The 24,098-nt window shown below is 45.5% G+C and overlaps 1 protein-coding gene across 2 annotated transcripts in view; it reads left to right on the forward strand.

The window, feature by feature from the left end:
* Nucleotides 1-24,098, forward strand: part of GLRA1 (glycine receptor alpha 1) — a 78,388-nt gene that overhangs the window by 24,949 nt on the left and 29,341 nt on the right. For both annotated transcript variants that reach the window (XM_027606407.1, XM_027606408.1), the window contains exons 2-3: nucleotides 6,191-6,318; nucleotides 11,712-11,779. In XM_027606407.1, the coding sequence (XP_027462208.1) occupies nucleotides 6,191-6,318; nucleotides 11,712-11,779 (196 nt within the window). The remainder of the gene's footprint in view (nucleotides 1-6,190; nucleotides 6,319-11,711; nucleotides 11,780-24,098) is intronic.

Genomic DNA, 24,098 nt, shown 5'->3' on the forward strand with positions numbered 1-24,098 from the left:
ATTAGCCCGAGACAACATAGGAAGTTAGAGCGGGCGCTACAACTACACCCTTGCTCCCCAGCTCCCACCTTAGTGTGTTTTCCTCTGTTCCACGGCAACCTTCAAAACTGTGTCATAGTAGATACCCATGGAAGCACAGCGCAGACTTTCAAACAACCTTTGACTAGTTGACCAGGTGCTTTCTGCACAGAATAAATACCCTCTCATTGGATCACCTCCCTGCCAAGACAGAGGGGAGAGATATTCTAGCCCACGTCTGGGGACAAGTTGCCTGGAAACCAAGTTGGACACCCCCCACTTGGAGATGTTTTTGGAGGGCCCATTCCCCAAGCTTGGCCAGACCACAATTCAGTATAACCAGAAACAGCTGAGAAATCAGGATGGATTCTTTTTACTGTAAAGGGACTAGGGAGGGGTAATCGTCCCTTAACTTTTAGACCCACCGTAAGGACACAGACCAGGGGGGCCAATCCCTACTACTCCCAACCTCACAGACTCAATGTTTCATCCTCACCTCTTGACATTGTTCTCTCTCCCCGCCACCGCCCTTCCCTCCCTCACACACGCTAAACTTCTTTCAGTTCTCCAAGTCCTCTCTCACCTCTACACTGAACACGTGCTGTACCTTCTACTCAAAGCACTCCTCCTCCCCTATTTCTTCCAAGCCAACCCCACACCCCACCTTCAAGCTCTATTGTAAAAATCGCTTTCCCCGCAAAGCCTCTTGCAAAGCCCCCACCCTCCCCTAAGTGCAGTCAAGTGCCCATCCCTTGTGCTCACTAAGCCCCTTGATTATAGCACTGGCCGCACCCAGGCACCTTCCCATTCACGTTCTCCTCTCCCTGCTCCACCTCCCTTCCCCTTCTCAGCCTGCACCTGCAGCTTCTCCTCCAGCCCTGCGCACCTCTCCCTAGGTTACCCTCTGCCTGTTAGTCTCTCTTCTGCCCCTCACCTTGCTCTTCTTCCCCGTTTCCCACCCTGGACCTCCCCACTTGTCTACCCATGTTGAACCAAGGAGATGGAATCTGTCGGGGGAAGCCCCTCTGCTAGCCTAGAATGTGGTGCCAGGCCGGGTATAACTGAAAACTGTTTCTCCCCAGTATTGTTGCCAACTCCAGTTCATTTGAAATTTGGATTGACAGCTCCATATTGATTCCCTATTTCCAATCGATGTTGCAACAGGAGAATGAGAATCTGAGCATTGATCTGGCCTTTTTTCCAACAAATCCCTGGAAAATGAGTTGTTCCATTGGAGAGAAATCTCGAGACTGGATTGGAAAAAACCAAGTCACAAACATGTTCACGTTACCTCAAACGATTCCAGACAAATTTAGATGCCAAGACCAGATGTGTGAAAAAGAAAAAGAAAAAAGAGGAAATATTACAGACTAATAAAATGATAGTTTAGGGCCAGAAGGACTCTTAGAGATTATACTAAACCCCTTATTTTATAGCTTAGAAAACTGAAAGCCACAAAGGGGAGTGACTCTCTGAAGATCACACAGCCCCCACTTCACTGTGTCCCCCTGCCTCCACCCCCCCACCCCCGGCTTGGAAACCCACTCCTGGATCTTTCCATGGTCTCTTTCATTAGGAGTCAAAACTGAGTCCTTTAACTACCAAAGTCTCCCTGTGTGACAAATCTCCTGACTTAAAGGTGACAGGGAGTTTAATACTCTGTCCAGTCACTGCAGCTTTGGCCATAAAGCCTTCCCAGCGAGGGACAGACCACTTGGTCCCAGAAGATCTCACTGTCTTTCTGAAATTACTATTAATCAAATCTGTCTCAACTGAGTCTGATTCACTCCATTACATCACAGTAATCCCTGAAACAATCTGCATCATTTCCAAATATTTTCATAGGGTCAGCAAATCCTAACAATCCAATGTCTCATTTCTTAGATTCATCCCCAGCTTCTCTGTTCAGTAGCTCACAGTTGATAAGCAAAGTTTCAAGTTCACCAGAGGTAGTGGTTCTAAATGTGCAACAAGAGCTCCTTGATGCATATTTACTCTGCACAAAAGCACAGAGCACAGATTTACTATAGGGGGCCCTTGAACTAATTCTGTGCAAAATGTGCTTTCTAAATATAGACAGAAATGTACAATGATTGTCAAGTGGAGGGGCATGGCTAGTTTCACATTCAAATGGAGGCTCTGTATGTGAAAAAGAATTAGGGAAATTTGGGTCTAGGGCAGTAAGAGATGGGGGATGACTGGGGGTGGTTCATACATAATACCAGTGAATTATGATTGAGATCGTTCTCTTTCAAGTTCTCATTATCTCGAGAAGAAGGTCTAAGTCAGGTGTTAATGTGTCTCCAACCTTTTCACAATACTTGCTGGTCTTCCCCTGGGACTCCAGGCAGGTCTTGGGTTCCGAATGCTGGTAATCAACAGCGGGTAACTAGAATTTTAGTCTTCTCTTTTTCTTTCATTTTCACTGCTTTCCCTATCTGGGTTATGTCTATCACGGCAAATAATACTGTTTTTTCATTTGCAAGTCATGAAATATCAAGTTGGGTGTTTAAGGAGTTAAGTTTGAAAGAAGTGAGGCAATTTAAGGAAACATTGTAGCTGACGAGGAGAGGTAGCGCAGGAACAGGGCTGAAAATGTGAAAGCGATCCCCCAAAAACCAACTGGTATGGGATACCAGTTGGGACTAGTGAACCTCAGAATTTCAAAGATTTTCGCTATGAATCACTTGAGGAAACAGGTCATGGGGCGACCCACAACTCTTTCTTCTCCATGTTTCAGTGTGGTGAGTGCAGTTGTGTGCATCAGAATTGCGGAGTCAGACTCCTGCTCTGATGTTCCCGGATGTCAGAGAATATCACAAGCTTCCAAGACAAATAGTAATAATAGCAGCGACGTTATGGATACACTTCACAATTTACAAGGCTTTCCCATACATTGTAGCTTTTGGATGAAGCAACCCTTCTGTTGTTAAAGTGCTGTGTGACCTGAGGGCAGTTACTTAACCTCTCAGAGTCTCCGTGCCCTCAATTCAGCTCCCCATGCCAGGGCTTGTAGTGGGTCAGTGGCCAGGTAACCAGACCACAAATGCTGCAGACATGAGAGCTAGGGGGACTGGAGGACCCCTCAGCTTGGGGGAGGATTCTGGTATTAAATGGCACATTTGGCTAATAGCAAATGGTAGGGGACACTTTGGGGCACATTCATTCTCTCCCCATACGGCATAATAGGATTCAGGCTTATGAAAGAGGCCTAAGGGCCAAGAGATGGCTGGTTCTCTTGGAGCTGCTGGGAAGGAGTACTGTGTTCCCAAATCTTATTATCTGAGAGGAGGGGCTAGGGAGAGAACAGGAGCTTATGAAAGCTTCATACCCGCCACTCCTAGAAAGGTTCTAGAAGTGAATGATAGCAGCAGAAAAGTCGTAAATCACCAGTTGCAGGCCTGTGGTCCCTTTTGCTCACGCCAAAGCCACAGAGCAGCCATGAGTCTGGTGCTGAATGGGGAAAAGGCTGGGACTGCAGTACTAACTGTGGGCCATGGAAGACATCCAGCACGACTTCCCAGCCATGTAGGGCCAACAGTGCAGCTGAAAGCAGCAGTGAGACCAGAAGATGCCCCCAGACAGGCTCCGAACTGCTTCAAGCGCACGCACACACACACACGTACACACACACACACACACACACACACACACAAAGAGCAAGGCAAGAGCAACAATATACTGAGAGCCCACTACGTCCCAAAAACTGTCCTAGGTGTTTTTAGCTGTGCTACCACGGTTACTGCTCATGTAAAACTAATTTGACCTATGAGGCAACTCAAGTTCAGAGAGGTGAGTAACTTCCCCAAGGTCATACAGCTTATAAATAAGTGAGACAGGATAAATTCCAGTCATCTGTTCTTTTCACTCTTTTTGTGCTAGCCTATATTCCATCTCACAGTACATTTCGGAAACACATACATGCAATGCGCATACCACATACATACATCCACACAAGCCTTCAACACACTCACACCCTATACCCCACATGCACACACACAAACACCGTACTTAACAACACTTTCACACGAACATAGGTATTCACATGTTTGCACATATGTATCTATGTAACACAATCCACCGCACATCCACAAGTACCCCATCGCATCCCAGTCCCCACACACATCCATACACATTCACCCACTTGCACACATCACACCTAGAAACCTGCCCACATCACACCCACTCACAAACATCCAAACTCACACACACAAAAAAAACAGTAAAATGCATTTGTCCCTCATCCTATCAATCAAAATGAGCTCTTAAGTATATGGATAAGGGATCTTCAGGTTACATAACATGAGTGTCGAAATAATCCTGAAATACCTTCTGGAATTGCACAGGAATACCAGATTGCTTTCAGTATTCTTTTTACTGGAAGAATAGTCTAATTACTTTAAAATTGTTAATCCGTACATGAATATTTATGAATACCCTACTAACCAGAATATTTTATTAAAGTAGCATCGTATTCATTCATTCATTCACTGTGCAATCACTGAGTATCAATTATGTCTCAGACACCATGGTAGACACAAACAGGGGATTAAAAGAACAAATAAACAGTAAATAAAAACACCATGATTCCTGGTCTTCAAACACAAACACAAGTAATTATATTACCAGGTAGCATGGTCCAGGACCTGGTGAGTGAGGGATGTGACAGGAAAGGGGGACGAGGAGACAAGATGGCTCTGGAGCTCGTAGGCTAGACAGTGGCCAAATGCTGGTGCTGTCTGGGGAAGCGGACTCTGGAGGAGCACATTCAGAGAGGAAGCTGGGGCATTCAGTTTGCAAGATAAATTTTAGGCACAGGCAGGACATCTAGCTAGACACGCCCTGCAGGTGTTAGCAAATGAAGAAAGGGGGCTTCTGGAGCGGCCAGGCGAGACAGACTTGAGAGCCATCCATTAGAGGTGATCACTTAAACTGTTACAACCGAGATCAGAAACAAGCCAAGGCAAAGAACAAGAGAAGTTGAGTACAGATCCTTGGGGAACATGATGTCCTACTTGGTTAAGTGACAGAAGCTCCCATCTTATGCAACACACACACACACGTGCGTGCACACACTCATCCCTCTATGCATGCATGTCCTTCAACGTACTAGCTTCTGACCGCACCACACACCACAGTTACACTTGCTCCCAGCTATCTCCTGGTATCAATTCAGGACTAGGAAAGCTCAGTTGCCCAAAGCAACCCAAAGGACTATTCTTTAACCCTTCAGCTTCCAATCTTGACTCTTCCTAGAAATCTGCACAGCTTTGAGAGTGTGGCAGGGGGACAGCCACTGTTCTTAGACATCGGTAATCCATGCCGCCGCATGAATGAGGACCTGAGAGTACTTTGTTGCGTGGGGGCTGGTGACAGAAACAGTGTCAAGCACCCCAGCAGTCTGATCTCAGATCCCCCAGTCTGGATACACTGAGGCAGACTGGTTTACTCTGGGACCTACGTCAGCCTCTTCCACTAACTGTACCTCAATGTTCCCAACTGAGCATTTTCTAAAGTGTATGTTTCATGAGATGGTAGTCCCCTAAGTATAGGCCTCTAAGCTTGTTTAAGCTTCTGAGAAGACTCGAGGTAAAGATGCCTGGTTAAATTTCCGTTCCCGAATGTATTTGACTCGGGCAACATTTTTTTTTTTTTAATTAGTGGCTGATTCTGAAGAGGAACTTTGGGGAAAGGCTAGACTATGAGATCTCTAAGACTCTCTCTGGATGTGCTATTCCCCAGACCCATGAGAGTGCAGGCACCTAAAACCCAGGGCTGGGCCTCCTGGGAAGTTAACCCCTCGATCTCCTCCCCAGGGAGGCCCCACAGCCGAGTGTGATTGCACAGAACCACAGAGAGGCAGCCTGAGGAGGCAGCAGCTTCTTCGAAGCGTGAGACACACAGCTGCCTGCCGGGATCCCATGTTGGCGAGTATCTGGCCAACTAAACAGTTTAACCTGGCCTTTCCTCATTCATTAAGGACCCACACTGCCCGTTTCTCAGGCTGAGAACACTCTGGCGATTCTGGGGTCTGGGCAAGGCTGGCGTGGGATTGCGCGGCTGTCACTCCGGGCGAGGCTGGCGTGGGATCGCACGGCCGTCACTCCGGGCGAGGTTGGCGTAGGATCACGCGGCCGTCTTCAAACCCCTGCTTTCCTCTCTCCTTTCTTAGCCTTGCTGCTTCCAAGGAGGCTGAAGCTGCCCGCTCCGCGCCCAAGCCTATGTCACCCTCGGATTTCCTGGATAAGCTAATGGGGAGAACCTCTGGATATGACGCCAGGATCAGGCCCAACTTTAAAGGTGAGTAAACTTTCCTTCCAGATCCTTAGGGATCTGCTTTCCTGTATCACAGAACCAAGCAGCATGGTTTTGTATGCAGATGGTAAATACACGGTATGAATCCCGAGACTCTTTCCTCGCCCACAGGCAGACATTGTTAGTGGGTTCTGTCTCCTCCCCGCCAAGCCCAAAACAAAGCCTCAGAGAATCCCCCTCAGCAGTACCTCTGGTTGCCTGGAGTCAGCAGGTGAATTAAAACCTATTGGCTCCTTCTGGTATAATGGACAGATAGACAAACATGAAATGTGGAGAAATGGGTCCACGTTTTGCCTCAGGCACAAACATATGCTCTGAACTTTGATAAGCTTCTTCCTTTCTCTGGGCTTCAGTTCCTCATCTCTGCCGGGATAGAGGTGGCTCTACCTGTGGGTTTTAAACTGTGCCCGAAAACGTTGCTGAGGGAATAATGAGCAAGCCCACCCTCACTTCTCTCCCAAGCCGTCCTACTTTCATTTGTTTTAGAGAAGAAACTTCCAACTAAAATTCATCGGCTGAAAGTTCCCAGGGATTGATATATAATTCTGAAACGTTCTAGTCTAACTCAGAGTCACAATTTCAAATGGCTACAGGGATTAGGCAGGTCACTTAAATGAGTGAGGTGAGCCAAAAGTAAGGCCAAAGGGAGTTGTAGCAACTGTGGAGAAACAGAGGTGCAGGCCCCTCGAAAGGGGACAGCCTCTCCTTCGCCCCAGCCCACAGTTACCCTGCAGGAATCAGGGCCCCATGTTGCCAGATCATCCAATATTCTAAGAAGAGCCAGAAATCAAGATTTATGCAAAATTTCCTGATCCCGAAAACATGCAAATTCAAACAAAACATGTTTGTGAGCCAGATATGTCCTGTGGGCAACCAATTTACAAATCCTCACCAGAGTGATCTGAGAAGCTTCTTTGAGCTCTCGGGGTCCTACGAGATCCTGACGTCTGTTACGAGAGGAGGCAGGGCCCCTTTGTCCGTGGACACCCCAGAAGTTGCAGTAATCTCAAGCCGCTGAGCAGACTTCTGCAGGTGTGGTCATGAGGAGCTCCTGAGGATCCTGTGCACGCCGACTGTTCTCCCAGGACCCCTGCAGAAATCTTATTTCAAGGACCAACTGCCAGCCTTCTAATCAATTCTTGATTCTAGACGCCCTTCCTCACTGTTCCGTTTGGCTCAAGTCCAAGACCAAACAAGGGAAGTGACAGCTGGTAACAGCTCCCTAATATTTGCTTACCTTACTCCCCGTTCTCTAAGTACCTTTCTCAGAGAGCTCTGCAAAAGGAAGGTGGCCTGGGAGATGCACTGGGGTGGGTCGTTGGGGCCCTCCTCCCACTCCTGTTTACCTCCAGGCTCCTCTGGCCCCTTCTCCTGAGGCCCGATCTTTCAACATCCTTAGCATGACCTTGGTTCCCTCAAGGGCAGGTAAGTCAGGACCAGGGTTGCTGCTATAGTGTCTGGACCCCAGCCCCTCACCAGCGTCACAACCGCAGACACCCAGAGGGATCAGGTATGACACATAAGTGAAGCAGGATGGGGATAAGAGAAAACCAGAAAGCACAGGCTCAGGGAGCTGCCAGGTAGGAATGCAGGCCCAGGGCAGCAGGCCTTCCAAGATAGGACTTGAGTCTAGGGTTTTCTGTGAAATCTTCCAAGTTGGCAGCTAAATGACATCTTTTAGAAACACCATTGGCCAAATCGAACACGTTCAAGAGCTGACCACCAGGTTGCCTCCCGCGCCTGGGACAATTTTCCGGAATTCCGGCCCACCACTCCCCCTGGTGGGCTCTCTCGGAACTCCATCCTGAGTGCTGCGGTCTAGCTCTCTGAGAAAGGAGGAACTCGTTTGTTCAATGTGTATTTATCCAGGGTTCATGTGTTAGTCATCCTTCATGCAGAGCACTGCACTTGCACAAAGATGGCCCTCAATAAACCTTTCAAAAGTGAATTAATGAACGAATGAACCAAAATATATGCTAAGGCTTAGAGCAGTTAAGTGACTTTCCCGAGGGATGCCGTCAAGACTAGGATTTCCACTCAGTTAGCTACATGTACTCAATTCTTTGTCTAATGCTAGTGATTTGTTGATTTGTCTATTCATTCATTTATTTACTTACTTATTTGCTTAGCAGTGGACAGTTTTAAGAAATAAACTTTCACCCAGACTATAAAATTATTGAATCAGGACCCTTCTCCCCAGTCTGAGAGCCTTACTTTGAACATCCGGGCCCCAAATCTACAGGACTAGATAATGTCTTAGGTTTTTCCCAAACCCGCAGTGTCTCTACCCCCTTCAGTCCCCTCCAAGTTGGGCTCTGAGCAAGGTACATCTTTCTAGAACACCCCCTCCCCCACCCCCATGCCCCAGAAACTGGGAAGCAAGGTTTCTCTGCTCTCCCTCATGGTAAGAGCCAAAACGTTGGCATGAGGGTTCTCCTGCCCCTGAGTCCTCTGGTCCCTTCACATTTCCACTCAAGGCACAAACAGCATTCCCAAAACCCCATACAAACCACAGAGCTCCCGAAAAGGCCGTGTAGATAAGGCCCCGTGACCCTAACACAAGAGGAAGAGGCCTGTGTTGTTTGAAAACTCCACAGAGTGATTAATCACCCGGCAATTCCCTTCAGGTACCAGAAAGCTTGCCTGCTCTTGACTCTCCTGAAGATGGGGTGGCAGAAACAGCAGGCTCGGTCTGCAGAACACAGTGGCAATACAAACCAGAATACAGAAGAAAAGCGTGCAAAAACTGGAATCCAGTCCTCCCACCGCTGACCTGATAGTGTGACGCGAAGGCCATCACTTGACATATCTGGGCCTCTGTTTCTGCATCTGTAAAATGATCCAGTAGGATCTAGGCCCTTCTAGCGCTGAGAGTCTGAATCTTCCTTAAGACTTTGTGTAGAATAATGGCTCCCAGGATCAGGGGCACAGCCTAATACAAACACATACACAAAAGCAAAATTAAACTTTAATATTTAATGAAGTATATATATTATCCTGCTGCCAAAGGCAGCTGGATTGTAATTTTCTTGAGGATAATTTAATTTCAGATTTATATCAATGAACCGCACCTCCCCATGGGGTCCCTTTGGCTGGCGCCCTCTCACACACATAAATCAGGATCTAATTTATATGGGAGTCACAGCAGCAGACGCTTGCAGGGCCTGGTGGGAACTCTGAGTGCGTCATTTCAAGGCACGGGCAGTAACTCTTTGGGGCATTTTAATGGCATGAGACCGAATGAAAAGAAAAGCCTGGGTCTGAGTCTAAATGAGGGGGGAAAAAATTTTAATGGGTCTTTGTTTAGGTGGAAGTGACAAGGAGGCAGATTTCCACTCAGCAAAAGGGAAATTTTTTAGCAGACAGAAGTATCCAGCTATGGAAAGAGCTGCTGACGACGAAATGAGTTCCCCACTATTGGAGGTGTTCAAGCACTCAGCCTTGAGTGGGCAGCTGGTGCCACTATAGCAGTGGTCCCTAAACTTGGCTGTGCATGAGAATCACCCTGTTAGCTTGTTAAACAATACATTCTGGGCTAAGCTCCAATGATTCAGGTTCACTGGGTCTGGGGTTGGGCCAAGGAATCTGCAGTTTAAATGGTTCCCCAGTGATTCTACTGCAGTTTTGGAAGAAATTGATGAGGTGACCCTTAAGACACCTTCCAGCCCCCAAATCCTGTAACCTTGTAGTTCACATGGATAGCTTCCATAAGGGAATTCCAAACCAAAGGAGTGCAGGGTGTCTACCCAGATCAACAGCTACTCTCCCAGACTGATGGGGAAATTGTAACCCAGAAACAGGAAGGGGCGTGCCTGAATCAAATAGCCAATGAGTATTGGAGCTTCAAAAACCCAGGGAGCCCGGCACTCCCTTGGAGGGAAAACCTGGATTCCCACCACAAGACTGGGTCCCTTCCTGCACACCAAGATTTCTGAAAAGGAGGAAACTTTGACTGAGTTTGGGTAAAATGTTTGGGCTACTTTTTAAAGAGGGACAGAGAGGAATGGATAACAGGGGACACAAAGACATCTGCTTCCTTCTTTCCACAATCAGAAAACTTGGGTGTGAGTCCTGGCTCCACCACTTGCTGGCTAAATAAGCCCAAGGAAGTTATTAAAACTCTCAGCTCCTCAGCAGGGACAGTGATTTTGGCCTGGCTCCCTCAGGACCTCATGGGGATCAACAAGAAAGCAGACCTGAAAAAATTCACAGGTTGCACATTGCAATTTTCATGTGAAGGATTATGAGCAAGTCTTTCCCACCTTCAAGGTCAGCTCACGGTTTATCATTGTCATGAGGTCTTTCCTAATGCCTTGCTCCCCAGAACCTCTATTATACCTAGACGCCTACTGTTTATAGCAATCTTACCCATAGTCTCACACTCCTCTCTGGTTATTTTCTGTTGGCCCCCTTGTCAGCTCATGGGGAAGCCCAGTGCTTAAAATCCAGCATTCTACCACTCTGTGACCTTGAGCATGCCCCTTCCTCTCTCCGAACCTCTCTCCTCCAAGTACAGCCAGTCACCAGCTTTGGAATTAGAGAAATCTGAACTCCAACCCTGGCTCAACCACTTACTAGCTGTGTGGTCATGAACAAATAACCTCTCTGAGCCTCTGTTTTCTCATCTGCAAAATGGAGGTAATAACCGTATCTTCTGGAGTTGTTGAGAGGATATAATGAGATAGTATCAGTAACATTCTCAGCATAGCAGCAAACCCTGTGATGCTCAGAAGGTAACTGCTCCAATTAATAGTATAAAAATGAAGAGATTGGGTTTCAGCTGGACAGAGGTCCCCTAACAATGAGATCCCAAAGAGCAAACATTCCTCCATGTCTTTCCTATCCTTTGCAGTAGAATTCAAAAACCTTGCCTGGAAAGTATTTAATAAAGACTTATGGACTTCCCCTGAGGTTCCCTCTGGATTCCTCAGCTGGTAATTCCCATCAACGCCCTTTCAGGCAATCATCCTTGGTTCATAAGTTCAAGGCAAGGAACTTGCTGTTCCTTGTGATTCCCAAGATGGCCTCCAAATGTTGGAGCCGTAAATACATTTCAGCCACAAATTAGAAGGCAGCCAATGGGGTTTGGGGAAGGGATTTCAGCCATATGGCAGGATGATGAATCATCCTGTGTTAATGAAAGTACATCCTAGCTCAGCCTCTGGTGTTCTGTACCTGGTGCTTGCTTGGGAACCAGGGAATCTGGCATAGTGATGTGGCTGGGAGTCCCTGCTGCTCAGGGGTGGGGTGGAGGGCATGTAAGGGTCTCCTCTGCCAAGAGGGATCCATCCCTGAAGTCAGTATTCCAGGAAGGGGTCCTATCTTGTGGGTTCCTTCCTGACCATGGAGTTAAGCAGGAAATCTCTCTTGATTGGCAGGTCCCCCAGTGAATGTGAGCTGCAACATTTTCATCAACAGCTTCGGTTCCATTGCTGAGACAACTATGGTGAGTGAGTCAAAATACAGGCTGCTATTTCCTGCTGGGGACGTCTCACTCCCAGAACTATGTACCCTCTGCACTGGGCTTCCCCAAGGAGAGGGGGAATCTGGTGTTTTTTTCAGATCTCCAGTGCATACCGTGCGACTTGGGCATTTTTACTGTCCTATTCAATGTTCTGGGTGAAGACACACATCTGCAAATGGCCAAAGAGACAGCAGAGCTAGCATATGCCAAACACCCAGGATAACAGAAACAAAATCATAGCAACAGGCTAAAGTTTTAGATGAAAAGAAAATGTAGAAATGCCTGGGTGGCTCAGTCATCTAAGCATCTGCCTTCGGCTCAGGTCATGATCCCAGGGTCCTGGGACTGAGTCCCGCATCGGGCTCCCTGCTCTGTGGGGAGCCTGCTTTTCCCTCTGCTTGCCACTCCCTCTGCTTGTGCTCTCTCTCTCTCTGACAAATAAATAAATAAAATCTTAAAAAAAAAAAAGAAAATGTAAAGAGCTGCTTGTAAGAGCAGAAGACTGCTTCTAGAAGCCTCAGTGGGTCTACTGGGTTGATTTGACTCCTCTCTCTGCTTTTGTATATATTTCAACATTCTCATAGTAAAAAGTTTAAAATATATCAACTATACTGGAAAAAAAGACCAGAAGGAAAAAATACCAAAACATTAATAGCAATTATCCCTGGACTGCAGACTTATGGATCATTTTTAATTTTCTTCTTTCAGTCTTTCCCTATTTTTTGAATTTCTGCAAGGAGCAAATACTACATTTGTGATTATAAGTAAATGCAATGATACTTTAAAAATTTTTTCTCAATCCTTGAAAACAAAACAAAACAAAAAATAAATTGTACTTGTTTTGAAGGGAGTGATCTAGCTCGTGAGAAAGGAATTAAAGCAGCCTAAAGTCATCTCTTTATGAGCCAAGTGAGAGCAGCCAGCCAGTCACCAAGTCCTATAGACAGATGTTACTGCCAGGAAATCCTCTAAACCACCCATTTCTGGACATCCCCCTGGCCCTAGTCAAGTTCAGGCTTCCATGGGGCTTGCTCACATTACTGCAGAAGAGTCTGAACTCTCATCCAGCCCCACTCCGAGCCTTCTTTCTCAGACACTGGTCTTTCTGAAATACAGATCCAATCACACCATTGCCCTGTTCAACACCTCCCTGGTGGCTCCCCTTACCTTCAGCATTAAGCCCCAATTCCTTTGCAAAGCATAGAAGACACTTGGTGATTCTGCCCTGCTTCATCTCTTCTTTCTCTCTCTCTCTCGCTTCCCCTTCTGGATAATGGAAAGGCCTAGAGTTCTCCAGACAGGTGTGTCTCTGTCTGATGCCATTGAGGACTCTGCCTAGAGCACCACACCAGCCCCCCTTCCCTTGCTGAGTCCTTCCTATTCTCCTCTAAGTCTATGCTGGAATTGCCTGCAGAGGCAGCCTGCATACTCTCACACATGTGTACACGTGTGAGTTCACCTGCATGCTTGCCCCAAGGCTACGATGAGTTCTTCCCACCCATTCTCGTGACACATTTTACAGTGGCCTTAATATCACTTACCACTCGGGGTGTAACATGTAACAGGGTTAACCGTCTGCTTATTCATCCCTGCTCTCGCTATAACGTAACTTATTTCTGGGGTGGAATCTTGTCTCATTTCCTGTGGTAACCTCAGCAGCTGGCACGGTGATTTAATAATGGGTACTCAATAACTTCTTAAAATAAATAAACCAATCATCAAGTATAGTGTCTGTTGATTCACACAATTATTTGGTCCTAAACATTTATGGAGATTAGATCTAATCTTTCAATCCCGGACTGGTAAAAATCACTGAGCTCTATAGGTCATGGGGCAAATGGTCCAAAATCTGTCCCTGCCTTCCTCCAAAGGACAACTGATCAAACTCCCTAAAATTTAATAGGCCTATTATCTCCAAACAGAGATGATCCCACCTGTTGACTAGGAACAAACATGGCTGCTTTTCACTGGGTATCCAGGTCAAAAAAACAAGTTTTTCCACACTTCGAATGGATGTCTTGAGAGCTCCTAATGCTTTTCTTCTTGTCCCTCCCAAATCAGAAGCACATTGTTCATATTCTCTGTGTGGTGACACTCTCCTTCTGGAATGGTACATAGTCGTCAGATCAAGTCAGGGACCTCCCAGTTATGTAAAGAACTTGGTTCTTTGAGAACAGGTGTACATACCTGCTCTCCAAGCCCATCCCAACTTGTTTCCCTACAATGGCCACACAGAGATCTATTTCCTGGACACAGATTCCTCCTAAAAGAATAGCAGTTTGCCCTTAGCTTGTGTGGTGGTTACAAGCCAGGCTCTGGCATCACATAGACCGGGCCTCACTCACTATATATAAGGAGTCAGTTTGCTTCATGTCTTTAAGCCTCGGTTTCCCCATCTATAAAATCCCAGTGGTGACTAACATACTGACTTCATCGAGGTATCATGGGTGGAAATTATGTGCAATAAAGTTTTTGTCACAGTAAATGCTTTTTGTCAGTACTCTTAATGTTTCCCATGATAATGTTGATGATGATGATGATGACAATAATGGAGCCTGCAAAGCTGTAACTGGTCAGCTGTACGATCCTGAGCCTCCATTTCCCCTCCCCCATGTCTCCTGCCTACCTTTCCAGACTTCAGTCCTGCTGCATTTTGCTCTCTATAGAGACAGCGCAGCAATTAAGACACAATCTTCCATGGACAGACAAAACTTAAGGTTCAGCTCCGTGACCCTGGGCGGGGTAGCCTGAGTCAGCCTCCTCATCTGTAGAGTGAGGTACGAGTAGCATCCACCTTGTGACGTGTTGTGAGGATTAAGAGATAAAGCATAGAAAATGTTAAGCACGGGGCTTGACACAAAGTACACACGCAGTGAATATCAGCCATTATTATTAAATACCGCTTATAATTTTCAACACATTTCACACCCACTCTCTCATCTGATTCCTTCACTAAATACTTGGTCTTCCGACCACTCTCTACACAGTAGACATGGTAGACACTATGTCCCCCAGTGTGCAGCTGAGGAAACAGATATGGACACCCCAGGCACGGATAAAGATCCAGTTCTCCTGACCCCTAGAAGGTGTTTGCTGTGCACCACCCTGGCATTACATCAAAGGGCAAAGACTCAGGAAATCAAGGGACCACAGACCCACACAGCATGCTTAAGCAACCACCTAAGCAGTATCAAAAGCAGAAATCCAACCTCACCTCATGCCAGGATCAGCACACCTCAGAGGAAAATAGTACATACTAAAACCAGAGAGAGCCCACAAGGTAAGCCCGGGGGACACGGCCCCCTGCAGTGGAGAAACAGAATCCACAGACGAAGAATGAAGAATTGGCAATGATGTGCCTCCTTGGGAGTGGTCCACAGGTGACACAGTTTTCTCCTTCTTAATTAATGTTAATCCAAAATAGGAGTTACCATGTTCAGCTTGTACATTCCACAATACTGTGACTCCCCCCCCCCACAAAGGAGGTCCTTAGTTATCTACATGCGTTTAATTTACTTTGCAGATGATTTCAGAAAAACATAACCTAATATCTCAGAACTAGAAAAACTTTAAGAAATTGTCTAAGGCAGTCCTTCATTTTACAGAGAGGGAATCTGACGGCTAGAGTGGGGACAGCATGGAGCAAGGTCACACAGCATGAAGCAGGTGTGACAGAAACCCAGGTCTGATGCTCTTCACGTGGCCAAGGCTTCCCCTCACCCTCAGCTTCTTTCTCATCTAGATCCCACCGACCAAATCCTTTGGACCACTTTCCCATTCAAGCCTCTTTCCTTGTCACTCAGAATATGTTTAGAGAGCAAGACTGGACCTATATTAATAACAAGAGCCACAACCACGCCTTAAATGCTACTGCGGGCCAGGCAGCGAGCAGAGCACTTCTGCATATGTCATCTCATTCAGAGCTCACGACAACTGCCATGAGGCACAGAAATGTTATCCCCATTTTACAGATAAGTAAGTTGAGGCTCAGAAAGGTTAAGTCACTTGCATAAAGTCACACAGCTGATCAGTGGCAGAGGTGGAATTTGAACTCAGATCTTATCTCCCCCCAAAGCCCATCTTCTCCTGAGCCAAATATATAAATATTTAATTCCTGGATGTTTGGCATTCCCCAGCCCTTGCTTGTTTCCTTTCATCATAAGGAAATCAGAGATGAAAGAGAGCTTCACTGAATGGACTCCCAGCCCAGGACTTGGCCTCACCGACCACGCAAAGAGCCAGCTGTGCCTCCTGGGCCTGTGGTGATATGGACGTAGTCCCAGTGCCAAAAACTTTCCAGGCTGTGTCTGTTCTCCAAGAGCAGCAGTATAAACAGCTGGAGTCCCCAGGCCTGACTGTCTGCGTCCCAGCACCTGGCTTTATTCACTGGCGCTAATAGACCTGACAGCAGAGAGAGGCAGCCAGAAAAGCAACAGGGGTCTCTACCCATTCCCGACGAGGGGAGGGCTGAAGCTGCCAGCCCTTCATCTGACCTTTCCAGGGACTTTCATTGAGGCGATGCAGAAAACGAAGGTAGGGTTGGAACAGGAATGGAAAAAAGGGAAGAGGGAAGGGGGTCCTGAACTAGAGCAGCCCCCTTGGCAGGCTACAAGAGAAAGATCGGGAGCTAGAACTCAGAGGGATCCATCCAGCTTGTCTGGACACACGGAAGTGTGCACTAAGTGCTTATACTACAAGCATATACGGGTCTGTGTAGTATTTATGCCCCTGTGTATACTGTGGGGCTGTGTATTTGTGCAAATGTGTATGCACATAGGCATGTTGTACATGTATATGCTAGCTTAAAAATACTGAAACAGGTAACCTCCAAGAGAAACGTGTATGACCAAGTACAGGTATGAACATAAGTATGTCTGCTTCTGTGGTTATAAACGTACACGTAAAAAAGTATGGATTGCATGTTCCTGTGTGCACACATATATGTAAGAATATGTACAAGTACTTAAGAGTGAATGTACATGAAGTGTCTTGTCTTCAGTTACACAACTGTATATGGGGATTTGTGGGTAGATGAGCACATATTTAAGTATACTTCAGCATTTGAGTGAGCACATTTATGTGTGTATGCACATGCGTGTGAATGTGTGTACACACAATTACATGTGAATAAGTGAAAGAGTATTTAAATGTGTATCAGTATGTGAGTACGAGTATGTGTATGCATGTGTGCAGGGGCACGTGTGAGTGTGCACATGTGGGGACACACTGAGAGCTGGGATTCATGTGTAAACAAATGGGAGAGAGAGTATGTGCATGTGTGTATATATGTGTCTGTGTGCATGTGTATTGATGTCCTTTGGGCATGAATCCCAGTATGTCCATTATTAGGACATGTGCTCTGGCCTCTCTTGCCAAGTCTTGGGCCAGCCTGGCATAGAGACAGGCACACTCTGTCCAGGACCCCCAGTGATTGGTGACAGCCTATCCAACTATAGTCCACAAGTTTGGCCTCATTTGTAGGTATTAAGGAACAATGGACAGAGTCCTGGCCCAGAAATCAAGAGACCAGGAGTTGAGTTCTAACTCTGCCACCATTTCATGCTACTGATACTGAGTCCCTGCTAGGTATCTGGCTCCAAGAATGGTGTGTAGAACACACGAGTAATAGGTATGAAAGACTTTCATGAATGCTATAGAAAGGCAAAGGATTGTTAACTACTGAACCAATCAGCCAAGGACTCCAATACATAAGCCTGAGGAGATGCCTTCTTGGTTTTTTTCCTTCTGTTCCCTATTTATTCATTTATGCTTTCCACCTCCATTTATTAAGGTCCTGTATGTGCTGAACATGGCATTAAGCTCTAGGAATAGAGTTCTGTTTTATTCATATTAGTCTAGGCTTTCTTGCTGCAACAAACAACCCCCCAAATCTCAAAGTCTTAAAACAACAAAGACTGATTTATCACTCATCTCAAGTCTGCTACAGATCCAGGGGACTCTCCAAGACTATTATCCTCGATGTCGTGGCTGAGCATTGCATCTCCATATCAATATGTGATTTCACATTTGTTGTGCAAGGGAAGAAAGCACTGAAGCCTTGAGCACCTCATTCTCCAAAGGAAGTCACGTGGCCCTGCCTGAAGAAAAGTGTGATCCCCCCACATCCCCAGAAGTAAACAGAATAGTAGGTCTCTGCTTTCTCGTTTGGAGACGATGAACAACAAAACCAAAGGTGACAACACAGTGTGATGAGAGAGATCACAGGACACTATGGGACATAGCGAATCATGACAACCCATAGCAATATTGGCCAACACTTACCTCCTATGTGCCAGGTACTGTGAAAACGCTGTTGTGTGACTTTGGGTAATTTTTCTAAAGTGGAAATCTGATCATGGTACTCTCCATGTTAAAACCTTCCAGCAGAGGATGATGTCACAGAATGACCCAAAGGTAAGAGGGTTTTAAGAAACCTGTTTGTGTTCAACGGTGCTAAAGGAGGGGGAAAGTCAAGTAAGAAAAGACAATAGTATCCAATGGGTTGGCAGTGGGGGCTGCAGGAAGGGGAGCGTGTATGAAATTAGGGAATGTAACATCAGGGGCATGGAGAAAGCAGAAGACAAACTGAAGGAAAGACAGTAGGAAGATAATTCTTCCAAAAAGCTTGGCTGTGAAGAGAGGGTGAGGTGGCAGTGTTTGTCATTTATTGATCACTTTATTGAAAACCTAGCATCTGTGCTTAGCAAATTATGGGGATTATTCCATGCAATCCAACAATCCCATTTTATAGATGAGGAAACCGAAGCTCAGAGGGGCTTAATTCACTGAAGCCTTTCCAGCCGACAAATGTCCTCACCAGTTACTATCCCCCCGGCTGCCTGACTTCTGAAGCCCTGCTCTTGGCCCAACCCACCTGCTCAGCATGAGGCAAGAGGAAAGGTGGCAGAGCCAAGGGGACGATGGGCCATCGGAGGACATGACCTCATCCTGGTCTTCTGCACTGTGGTCTGGTTAATCAGTAGGATCTGTGCAATTCTATCAGAACTTGCATCACAACAAGACCTTGTCCAACCATCCCTTTGGATATTTGCAAATGAGACCTCAAGATACACAAGGACAGCTACCACTACCCCTTAGTCCAACCCTAAATGTTAATACATTGTTTGGGAAGCAGTACTTTACAACTCCAACCTACTTCTGGGGTCAACTGATTGAATAAAGCAGATACATTGAGTCATGAAGATAAAACTAAATCCATCTACTTCTTCCCAACCCTGCTGATGTCAGTCTAGGTGACATCATCTTTCTCCTGCTTGACTAAAACAACCTTCTACCTGGCTTCCATGCCTCCCCTCGTCCTGTCCCCTACCGCTTCCCATAGTGGCTAGAGGAATCTTTTGAAGCCCTAAATCCGATCACAGCATTCTCCTGCTTCAAGACCCACAGCAGCTTCTCTTCCTCTATTCTGTTCTGTTCCGTCCACCCAGAGAGATCTCTGTGTGAAATGGCTCCTTCTCATCCTGCAGGGCTCAGCTATCTCTTCAGAGAGCTCTTCCCTGACTCCCTATCTAAAAATGATCTCCCTTCCAGTCACTATCACATCACTATGTTCCTTGAAGCAACATCTCAAATGTAAACATTCACTTGTTTGTTGTCTTGTTTGCTTTTTTATTTGAAGGGGTTTTGTTTTTTTTTTTAATTTTATTATGTTATGCTAGTCACCATTATCACCATACAATACATCATTAGTTTTTGATGTGGTGATCCATGATCCATTGTTTTCGTGAAACACCCAGTGCTCCATGCAGTACGTGCCCTCCTTAATACCCATTACCGGGCTAACCAATCCCAAGGTGAGGCCACTGCCATCCCAATTCTGGGTTAGTGGGCTTCAAAGCATTGCTTTTAACAGCAGCTCAGTTCAGTTTTAAGCTAAATCTTCTGTAGCACTTTGACAAACTGATTAAACAAACCAAAACAAGGCTATCCCTTGGTTTTTCCCTCAATCCCTGCCTCCCCAAGGCCACCCCAGGGAACCTCCTCAGAACCCGAAAATCATTTCTATGCATACCACTTCAAAGACATTTCCCATTAGGTAGCTGTGTCCCAGTGTTAACTCACACTATGCTACAGACAGCTAGACTCTGGAACATTCTTTTAAATACCTGAGTAACAGATGAAAACAAGCTTTTGTAGTCAGTCCAATAAAAAAAAGAGAGAGAAAGAAAAGAAGAATGACCCCTGCTTCCCACTCTCCTCCAACTCCCACTGTCCTATCCTGAGTTAAGCACTACAAACAAGTCATGTACATCCTGCTACCTCGCTCGATCGCACATACATATATGTACATATGCACAACCGTTGTATAAATAGGACTGTGTTCTTTCCCTTCCCACCGTGTCTTGGAATCTCTCTCCCCGTGACTACATATGGTCTAACTCATTCCTAGGTCTCTGCACAACACCAACTTGGAATATAAGAGTTGGTTTATTACCACATGCCAGATAGGACAAATAATTCTAATCTGTTTCCAAGCTGCCTGTAAAATCCCATGCTCCATGGGGCACCTGGGTGACTCAGGCAGTTAAGTTTTGGACTCTTGATTTCAGCTCAGGTCATGATCTCAGGGTCGTGAGGTGGAGCCCCGCATCACATCGGGCTCCATGCTCAGGGGGAACATGCTTGACATTCTCTCTCTCCCTCCGCCCCTCCCCCTGCGCTCTCTGTCTCTCAAATAAATAAATAAATCTTTAAAAAAAAAAATCCCATGCTCAGGACAGGCCATCATTCTGTGGTATTAAACCACTCTTTTCGGGACGCCTGGGTGGCTCAGTCGGTTAAACGTCTGCCTTCAACTCAGGTTATGATCTCATGGTTCTGGGATCAAGTCCCACATCGGGCTCCCTGCTCAGTGGGGAGTCTGCTTCTCCCTCTCCCTCTGCTGCTCCCCTGCTTGTGCTCTCTCTCTCAAATAAATAAATAAGATTTTTTTTAAAAAAGTTCTTTTCCTGGTGGACCTTTTATGTTTATGCAGCTTTTTACTATTACAAACAATGCCACAAAGAATATTCTTGTACATAACTCTGCACATTTCCTCAGGATGTTCCAGAGTGGAATGACTTGATCAAAGGACATGCAACTTTTTGTGATTTTGACAGATTCATTGTCCAGCTTACTTCCAAGGAAGCTTCTAATTCACTGTCCCCACAACAGTGTTCATCTCTCTTTATCCTTACCGACCCAAGATATTGTCAAGCCTTTTCATTTTATCAAATGGAATTTTTTTTAATGGTGCCTCATTGTCATTTTTAATTTTCACTCCAGACTCCTAGTGAATTTGAGCATCTTTGCATATTCTTTGCGTGCTGGGCATTATCAATAATATTATAGGTTTCCCTTTTTACATGTACCTCCTTAATATAGTTGGTTTTGTTTTTCTGTAAAGTATTTGGTGGTGGTTCAACTCTATTTTTCTCCAATTAGATAGTAATTTCCCCATCATTATTCTTAAGTGGTCAGTATTTCTCCACTGTGAAATGTTATCCTTCTCATAAACTAAATCCCCATATATACCTACATCTGTTTCCAGTCTCAATGTGTTGTTCTGTTGCTTCATTTGTCTGTTTCTGCACCAATACCACACTATCTTAATTATTATGGCTTAACGTTATATTTCTATGTCTGGTAGAAAAAGTTCTCTGTTGTTCTTTACAAGGTTTTCCTGATGTTTCTAGCCCATTTCCCCTTCCTTATGAACTTTAGAATCAGCTTGTTGAGGCTGATAAAAATCACCTCAGGTTTTTATTGGGGTTGCATTGAGTTTATAGATTAATTTGGGAGGAACTGACATCTTTACAATATCATATAAACACGGTACATCTCTCCATTTATCTAGGTATTCCTTTATGCCTTTCAGTAAAGTTTTAGAGTTGTTGGGGTTTTTCTTAAATATCTATGAGTCACAGATTCTTGTTAGGTTTATTCGTGGATATTTTGTGAGGTTGGCTGCTGTTTTGGATGAGATCCTTTTGTTGTTGTTGCTTTTTTCCATTACACTTTGTCTCTCTACACAGCTAATGCTAGGTCATTTTTTATACTCTTGGGTTTGGGGGAATCCAACAGAAAGTCTATTAAATGTCATCCAATTAGATATGGCTCAACACTCCACAAAGCCTCGATAAACTGAATACTAAAAGAAGGCCAAAGAGAGAAGGCTCAGAAATGCCATTAGAGTCTGTTACAGACAGAAAACGGGGCTGGATGCCTCTCTCCCAGCACACCACCGAGGGGGGCGTCGCAATCGGGAATTTATGACAGCTCAGAGTTGGCTCCCTATCATCGGATTCAGAAAGGCTGACTCAGGACAATCAAACCCACAAAAGACTGAAGTTGGTAAATAAGACTGCCACGTTATTTAATTTACAGTGGGGCCTTCCATTCAAGTAATAAGAATGCTATGTCCTCCATGAAAGCACTCCCTTGCCGCTCTCTGAATATCGGGGAAGCCAATCAGGAGTCACATTAGACATACCTGGAATTACAGGAAAAGAAGACAGACAGTCTTTAGGGAAAATTTCATCCAGGCCAGAGAGAGATCTAAGAAAGCATCCCTGCCTCACCACACAGAAACCCTCTCTGCAGGAATGAAAATGTTGGTGTTCCCCCCCACCAGATGATGCTAGATTACCAACTGCCAAATTCCTGCTCCTCAAAACACCCTTTCTCATACTACTAAATGAATACTCCCATATGTTTATAAAACAGTTCTCTAAATGAGATACAGTCCAGTAAATTAGGGTTCCAGTTATTAAATTACAAGCACAGGCCTGTTCCAAATCATCGGGATTACACGTGGGACATTGTGATTGATGCTGGGCCTTGCCAAACTCCTCTACTGAAAATTCTTCTCTGCTGTTAGTTTAACCCACACAGAGCAACCTGTGGTTTCCATATTGCCAAATGTGCTAGTGGCATGTCTCACTACTGTGCCCCGTGCTGCCAACACTGTCCTCGTTCCTCTTTCCAGCTTAACATCCACCCCCAATTTGCACCCTTTGGCAACCAGTTATGAAGCCACCTCACTGTTTAATATCCCAATCCAAAGTTCTTCACCTGCTACTGACTATAAGGACATGCATGAGCCAACCTGTCACATGGGCTCAGTGGGGTCCCAGTATACTATGTCTGTTATATTTCTTTTACCTACCCACATAGGAATTTGGTTTAAAAAAAAAAAAAAAGGAACTAGAGTGGCAGCATGCAGTTGTGAAAAGAACATGAAATTGGGAGCCAAACATTCCTGGATTCATATCCCTGCTCTAACACCTACTAGCTATTGGGAGCTTGGGGCAGACATTTAACCTCTATTTGATCTCTCTGGATTTCAGTTTCCTCCCCTGTAAAATGAGGATAATAATACCCAATGTGCTAGGTTGATGAAAGGTTCAGAGATACAATGCATATAAAGTTCTAGCAAATGCTAGACTCCCAATAAAAGTAGTTGCTATTAGCTTTTTATGTAATTATTAAACTCATGCTGTGTTTTAGTGATTCCCTAAAGACAAACAAAGACGCTCAGCTCCGCTGGTCCAAACCATCCACAGTTCTTTACAACAAATGTATCTCTGGTTGCGTGAAATCCGAATGAGAACGCACCAGGCAGTGTGGTGACTTGGGAGAGGTTCAAGCCACAGAGCCAGCATCTGGATCCAAGGAGTCAATGGGTCGGGATCTGGGGAGTCTGCCAGCACTGGACTTGAGTGTAGAGCAGACGATGGGTCAAATTCAAGGGTCAGATCAGGACTGAGGTAGAAGCACTAGTGGACTGCTGGACTTGGGGCAGAAGCTTTGTCCTTTTAATACTTCCTGATAATTGTGGGTCTCTGCAAACCCACAGCTACATAATCATAGCGAGAAGCAGTATCCGATGGCATTCAGGTGACATGAAACTCTCACTTGGGGCAATTCTAGGAAATCCCGGGCGGTGCAGTCTAGGACTTAAGTGCGTGGGCTCTGGCATGAAAATCTTGGGTCCAAATGTCAGCTTCGGCACTTACTCGCTGTGTGATGTCAGAAACAGTACTTTTGCCTCTGTGTGCCTTGATTTATCTAACTGTAAAATGGGAATGGTAATAGAACCTACATCACAGGATTATTATGAAGATAAAATAACACACATCGTGCTCTTGTCATCATTCCTTACACGTGGTTAAGTCTCAATCTTAAGTATTAGTATTATTTGCACCGCTGTTATCAATTCTGGATCTACCAGTGACTAGCGGTGGGAACTCAAGATTTTAGGACTTTAATTTCCTCACCTGTCCAGTGGGGAGAAGAATCT

Source organism: Zalophus californianus, chromosome 5 (genome assembly GCF_009762305.2).
Source record: "Zalophus californianus isolate mZalCal1 chromosome 5, mZalCal1.pri.v2, whole genome shotgun sequence".
NCBI lineage: Eukaryota > Metazoa > Chordata > Mammalia > Carnivora > Otariidae > Zalophus > Zalophus californianus.